Consider the following 7605-nt stretch of genomic DNA (forward strand, 5'->3'; position numbering starts at 1 on the left):
AAATGTATTGTTAATTTCATTTTATAACTTAAATCGTCATTTTCATTCTTTTATTGTGTGGAAGAAACGGGCATATAATGTTTTCTGAATTGAAATTCTATTGATATAAGGAGGAAAATTATAGCATATGCACTGTGTTTATGTGTTTCTGAATAATCATAAGGCTTATTGAGATTTTCATGTTCCACATTATAGTTTTCTTTTATTTTTATAAACAGTGTTGGCTAGTTGTTTGAATCTGACACATGCAAACTTTTTTGTTTGATTTCTTTTAACATTTTAACTGCAAAATATTAAAAAAAATCAAATGAACGACATGTTAAAGTTACCATATTCATTACTGGGTTAATTTTCATTTCTGATCTATCAGAAATTAATGATAATATATATATAAACACACACACACACCTGTTATTTTTACCTAAGTACAAGTTTAACTCGCACAGAAACATTTTATTATCTTAAATAACACATAGTCGTTAATTGGAAACCACAGCTGACAACAAAGCATACATATCAAGCAAAACAAAATTACAAAAAAAAATTGTTTAAAATCTCTTCTCTTTTTTTTAAACTAATAAATGATAAAATTATGTATAATACTAAATCAGTGAAGCCTAATTGGGCTAGAAAGTGGAATGTAATATCACAATGCAAAGTTAAAAGAAGCAATAGTTCCAATTTTATAATTGTTTTATTTATTTCTTTGGAAATTTATATTGACACGGTTGATAATAGAAAATTGTATTTTTTATATTTTACTATGTTTTATCAAAAATTACCATTTCATAAAATATATGTCATGAACATGGAATGGTGTTGATAACCATGGGCAATGTCAAATATTTCAATACTTAGTACTGAGTTCGCTGTACGAAACTGATACTTTAATGCTTAAAGTCTTCCTTCTGATGCTTTTACTCAAGAATGTTTTTGTTATTATTATTACATTAAACCGATAGCTTGAAACTAATGTGAGCTTGACCAAAGATTCAAAGCTATTTGTAAGTGCTTTGCCACACTCCAATACTTGAATGATAGGCTATATGTTTAAGTATTTTATAAGATAAATGACCTAGCTCATAAAGCAGCCAAACAAAAAATTATCGTTCTCTTGGTTATACATCTTCAACTTACACAGTTATCCAGTTTTACACAAGTTTCATGAAAAGCTTTCAAAGCTGGATGTCAAACAATCACTCACGTTAAGACACAGAACTTTTCTTGGTTTGTATAACCCACGTTCTACTCCAAACATCAGTAACTGTAAAGCCAAAGCGTTGAAGGTTGAAAATAACTTAACAGTCAAACCATTCTGTCTTTTTTTTTCAGATCCTGAGTCTTCCGAAGATATTATCCAGGAACAAAGATATTCCAACCCCGTTTCTCTTCTTCTTGTCTCGACAGTCTTTCTGGTCTATGACGCTGAAGTTATGTTCGTCGATCCCATAGTTCTCAAAACGGCCACGGATCTTGTTTATAATGAGCTTGTCCAGTGTTGGGCTACGACTCAGAATTTCTGCATTTTGGAGGTGTCCAAGCAGCATTCTCCGACAAGACCAAATTGCGGCATAATTATCATAATCTGTCATCATAACCCAGTAATTTACTTTACCAAACGGATCTGAAATATTTGTCATAAAAGATTTCGTTATAAAGGCTGGTATGTATACATTACAATTCTATTTTAATGAAAGAGGAGCGTAATAAGTTTTAAATCGGTTTGTTTTGACTCACCACCACGTATTTACCACTTTTTTACACAATTGAAAAGTGTACTCAAGCTTTTTAAGTGAAAATAATAGCACCTTTTGAATTTGGACACTAAGATGACAATTAAGCCTCTGCAGAACTTACTGCTAATAGAGTCAAGCAATCTAAGCTAGGCTGTATTAGCCTTTGCAAGCTGTTGGAACATATCTGTTATCCTGTTGGGTCAAGTTTCCTTTTTCATCAGTTACTTGCAACATACGCTCGACGATGTCAAGCGCGACGGAATATTAAAGTGTTCATACTACAAAATAAAAAGTAACTAATTTACAACAGACCTCAGTGTCAGTTAACAAAGAACCAAGTGTATTTAGGAGTGAAACAGCTTCAGATCATCATGTATACGTAGATAAATGTATATTTTCCGTACAATCCAAATTGTCACTAGGTAAGGAAGCCCACTGGTATTTATTGTAACGCATAGTTACACAATGAAGCATCTGTTTTCTAATCATCGCGGATATCGAAACCTGATTTTTTAGCGTTTTAAGTCCTCTGACTTACCGCCGAGCCACCGGGGGACAAAAGAGGCCTGCATCAACACATATTCTCAAGAACAGGGGATGTCACCTGATGTTTAATTAAGGTTGTTCAGCTTTACAGATAGATTGAACTCGCAGGTAGGTTTTGTTGTCAAATATGCGCTAATAGGTTTGATATCTTATGTTTGTTTTAGGACAAAACTGCATAATGGGCTATCTGCGCTAGTCCATCGCGCGAACTAAACCTCTAATTCTAGCATCATAAACTCAATTTTGCCACCGAGGTATTGTTATATTTTACACAACTTTGAGATACCAGAAAATTAAACAAAAACAAAATGCTAGATTTAATTCAAAGGGAAAAAAAAAACTGGAATGCAGTTTTAAACAGTTTTAACAGCCTCGATCTATAAACAAATGTGAAAAATTGGTGCTTAAAAAGTTGGGTGGTTGGTCATTAAGAAATATCTAGAAAGAAAAGAAAATCGCGATTTGCGGAATTTATAAGTGATAATTTCATAAGAATCGCTTTTTGTAGTTTCTTTAACCAGAAAATGAAATTTTTCTCAATCTTTATCTTAGCTGTTACGTTGCTTAGATGAAACATCAGTAGTACATAAAGGCGGAGGTTGATCAAGTTTCTATGAAGTTCGTTATTTTAAGATAAAAACATTCTTTGATGGACAAGGTGGTTCTATGGCTTGTTTTTCGTTTTAACTTTACAAATGCTATTTATAACAGTTATTCAAAACATAACTCTAATTCAAATAACTACAAATAGCATGATTATCAATAGTTAAAAAACAATCTAATATGAATGAGCTGGATACCATCGTAGTTATTTCTTTGCTATTTCAAACTTAAGCCACAATTATAACTTTCTTTCAGATTAATAACTTACTCAGAGGAAAATCCACCACCATCTTTGATGGAGAGTCTTTCTTAGGTACAAGGAGCTTCCCTTCGTGTGTGGATACTTGATTTATTCTATCAGTCAGAGAAAGGTGAAGAAAAAAAGATTCGTTAGTATTAATTTATATATCAAAAGATAGTAGTATTTTTTTGAGGATCAGAAACCTGGTAAGTTTTGAATATGTATATTGGATTCGTAAAATATATTACAAACTGTTTTATGCTTACAAATTACAGAATATAAATTGTAAACAAATATACAAAACATCGTCACCAGTCTGAACATGGTTAAGCCTGAATAATGCCTCGCATATCATTTTTACCATAAAACCATCCTTTAAATTACTAGTATGTGTACGTAACGTATATAATTAGAACGCGGTGTCTTAAATAAACTAATGAGACTGGTATGAATAACATATCAAAAACAGTCCCCAATTTTACTAAGGTTTAGGTTTGAATGACGTCTTTTTTTAATTCAGCTCTTACCACCATTTCTTTTTACTTTTTAAGTGTTAAATAATTTTTGAAGATGGTTTTTATACTGCAATGTTGACTGATTTTTTTAGAAAATTTAATTGATCAACAAAATTTTTTTTTCTCTTTCATAAAAAGAGTTTTCTGTTGTGAGAGAAGTACGAATAGATTAATAGCTTGAAAAGAGAGAATGTTCCTTACTGCATCTCTTTCACGCGTTAATCACTTACTTCCAAGGCTTACTGGAACTATCCTTCACTATCAGCTTATGGTGACATTTTCTCTATTAAGAGTCACGAAGTTTTGAGATATTATTAGTGATGAAACTGAAATTAAGAGTCATGAAGCTTTGAGGTGTTATCAGTTGTAAAACTGGATTTAAAAAAAATCAACAAATAAGTGAAAAGTGGTGTAGATGTATATATTTAAATGAAATCTTCTTAATAAATTTTTAGAAAATTTCTTTGCTGTGGCACAAATATTTCTGCTTTTCGATGATGGTGAGGACGTCTTCTTCCAAACATGACAAAAAAAAAGGTGCAAAAGCTCAAACACTCAGTTACACAGAACAAATTGAAATCATTAATTTTTTTTATTCTGGACTATAAGGATCCACTTCCGGCTCTTATTATGCACTAGTCTTTTCTCTCCTGGCTTTTATTATGGATATTTATAAGTTCACACTACGTATTATAACCAAAAATATCGATAATAGTGAGGATTCAAAGCATTATGTGTTCGCTTTGTGACATTGCGTCCTTTTAGTTAGACCGGTATATTACACTATCTATTAATTAATAGGTTGATTTTTAGTTCTAACCGATGTAAGTAATTCCGTTCGCTCAGAAGTTCATGATAAGTTTTCTGCCTGGTACTTCCCAGTTTTAACTGAACATTTTTAAGACTAGCGTGGTTTCAGAAGTCATTCTACTAAAACCTTTTTATTTTATTTTTTATATAACCAACACACAAGCTTTCCTCAAAAGGAAAGGAAATGTGAAGGTTTATTGTAATAGTACTGTAAATAATTACTTGACTAGACTGCGAGTTTATACTGTAAAAGAGCTACAAGGAGATATATAGAAATTATGCCTACAAAGTAACCTTCTCTACTTGACATACAAAGGCAATTTTTAAATTATCAACCAACCTTGAAAGTCTCAAGATCTTCGGTGTACAGGTATTCTTATTTCAATTGCGTGAAAACTCTTCAAAAACTAATATAATTATAACAGTGTTTAAGTGAAATATGTTTCAAAAGTTATATACTTTCTCAATACTGTTACGGAGCCAGATTTTTCAAAAACAGATATGCCATCTTTTTGCACTCGTGATTGTTAATATATCAATAACAATAAGTTATATTACTAGTTTGAGCGATAATTACTGTAAGAGAAATGAGTATTTGTTTCACTTCTTTACGCATTAGTTTCCTTATTTTACATTTATGTTATTTTCAAAATAAACGTCATGCTTCGATGAAAATTATGTTCGTTGCTCAAACTTGAAACACGTTTATAGAGAGTAAATTAAAGAAACAAGGTCGGCTCTAGCGGAGGACCAGGGGGCTGGGCCCCCTGAAATTTCATTTCCTCTCAAGCCAACGCTGTTCATTAATCTAGTTTTTTATACGCATTACTTCCTTATTTTTCATTTATGTTATTTTTAAAATAAACTTCTTACTTCCAAATTTGAAACACGTTTCTCAGAGTTTATAGAAATGGGCCCCCCTGAAATGTCACTGCCTCTCAAGCTAATGCTATCCATTAATCTAATTTGATTTATTTTAGACTTAGCCCTATTCTGTGTCTCATTGTCCCCTCCCCCATCCAGTTTAAAAAAAGCCGAAGACAAACTAGCAGGAAAAGTAGCAATTGAAAAAATGTGTATGACTTTAAATATATTACCCGAGCAAGTCACTACTGAGTAATTGTCCATTCTCAGACAGGTAGTAATCTCCGTCTTCCACGGTTATGTTCTGGGTCAGGCATTGGCTGGATGACTGAAATCTCTGAATGACGTACCATTGTCCAATAAACTAGAGGAAACGACACTCAAAATTTAAGTGTATAATAAGGAAGACTAACATTTAAAAAACAACATATGACATGTGAAAAGATTACATACATAAGTATATTAAAACCTATGATACGTCACCGAAAATATGCCTCTGGTTGAAAGCCTGAGAGAAATACAGAAAATACTGAGATAGATCGCAGTAAACTTTGTATTCTAGTTATACAAGGTTCTGAACGATATAGGTCACATATACTGGTTCTACAGAACAAAAAAGGTCATTTAAACAGTTTGGAATTCTAAATTGTATAACCACATAGCAGTTACACTTATCATGGCAAAAATTATGACTTTATGTAATTGAAGATAGCCCGCATACCACATTGACTTGGCATGAACAATGACATTATATGATCCCCATCGAACAGCAACATGACCCGTCACAACAAACAAGGCAAGAGCAATGACCTCACATGGCTAGAGTTGACCTTCACGTCGCACCACAACACTGACCTCACATGTTTTCTTCCAAATTTCAAAGTTTAAATTAGATCAAACAAGGTGGAGGTTAACTTCTACCTTGAGACTCAGACAGTCTCGCAGTCACGTTGAACTTAAGTTCGAATATGAAAATGGCAAACACACGGAGGATCCTGTTTCTTAATCAATGGTACGATATTGCATTAACTATATTGACGCACCTTTATTTCTGTAGAACAATCGATTTAAAACGTACTTTGTTTAAAATCAATCAAATAAATTGGTTTTTAAATTAATTGAAACTTCTAAAGAAATTAGTTTGTTGTGCCATAGTTAGGTATTTAATATTTCTAGAATAATTCATATATTTTCTGTACAAAAACTCCTATCAAAGCATAAAAAGTTTTTGACATGAGATTTTACAAGCATTACGTGTAAAACAAAAGATAACTTAGAGAATTTTCCAAGGAACAAAAAATTAATAATCAAAATATTTTTACCTTGTTCAGATTAAAATTTTCCTGAACTTCTACGTTAGGACAAGATCCTAGTTTGAATACACGTCCACATACTATATGAAGAGAGGCTGAAACATAAAGAAAAACAACAAAGACTAGTCGAACCCCGTTCATCTTGAGAGAGCGGCCAAGGTCAATGAACGAGCAAAGTTGGTTCTACTACTTTCATCAACTAAGCGATGACATATGAGTAAAACTCATTTCCCCTTGTTTTATAATGCCTAATATTTGAAGACTGCTGATTGGTTAATCATAGTCCAATAGGCAGGCAAATACGAAGATATCACCCATAATCTAAGAGCGGAAGTAACGAAAGCGAGGTGACATTCGCCTTGTTCGGTCTGCCTCTGTTTCTGGGTGTAAAGTCTTGAATTTTCTGCCATACTTTATATTAATTTAGATCAGAATTAACGGCATCTTGATAGCTTTTGTTATTTCACCTTGTTATACACGAGTGTCCATAAAATCTATGTTTCGGCTCTTCTCACAGGGATCTTGAAGTATACATACTGTTTCTATGCGGAAAAGTTTTTGATATTAAATTTTCTTTTACAGATAAAATTAAAACCAGCTCTTAGGAACAAGTTTTAAATTTAATCAAGAATTTTATTTCAATAGGCTTGAAAATCAGGTAAGAAAATTCTATAGGTTCAAGCATAAATGTCTTTAACACTTTGACTGCAGCTTAATCTTCCGCAGAATTTGTACGAGCTGTATACTGTATATAGCACAATCAAACAGATTTTTCACAAAACGTCATATGTACTTTTGCATAAGTGAATCATTTTCATTGAAAATCGGTCAAATTTTATTATGCTTAAAATGTTGACAACCACTAGCTATAGATTTCTCTAGACCAATCGCGACGTGAGTGTCTTATTGATCGTTCTAGAACCTACACATAACAAACATAATAATAAAAAATGTTCATTGTGGTAAACGAAATAATA

The 7605-nt window shown here is 32.3% G+C and overlaps 1 protein-coding gene across 1 annotated transcript; it reads right to left on the minus strand.

The window, feature by feature from the left end:
• Positions 1-1328: 1328 nt before the first annotated feature.
• On the minus strand, positions 1329-6769 carry LOC106459258 (apolipoprotein D-like). The gene is made up of 4 exons (XM_022385714.1): positions 6638-6769; positions 5549-5679; positions 3154-3239; positions 1329-1660 (listed from the first exon to the last, which is right to left on the minus strand). Exons 1-4 carry the CDS (start codon positions 6767-6769, stop codon positions 1329-1331), a joined length of 681 nt encoding a protein of 226 aa, XP_022241422.1.
• Between the last annotated feature and the right edge of the window lie 836 nt (positions 6770-7605).

The sequence above is a fragment of the Limulus polyphemus genome, unplaced genomic scaffold (genome assembly GCF_000517525.1).
Source record: "Limulus polyphemus unplaced genomic scaffold, Limulus_polyphemus-2.1.2 Scaffold583, whole genome shotgun sequence".
Lineage (NCBI taxonomy): Eukaryota > Metazoa > Arthropoda > Merostomata > Xiphosura > Limulidae > Limulus > Limulus polyphemus.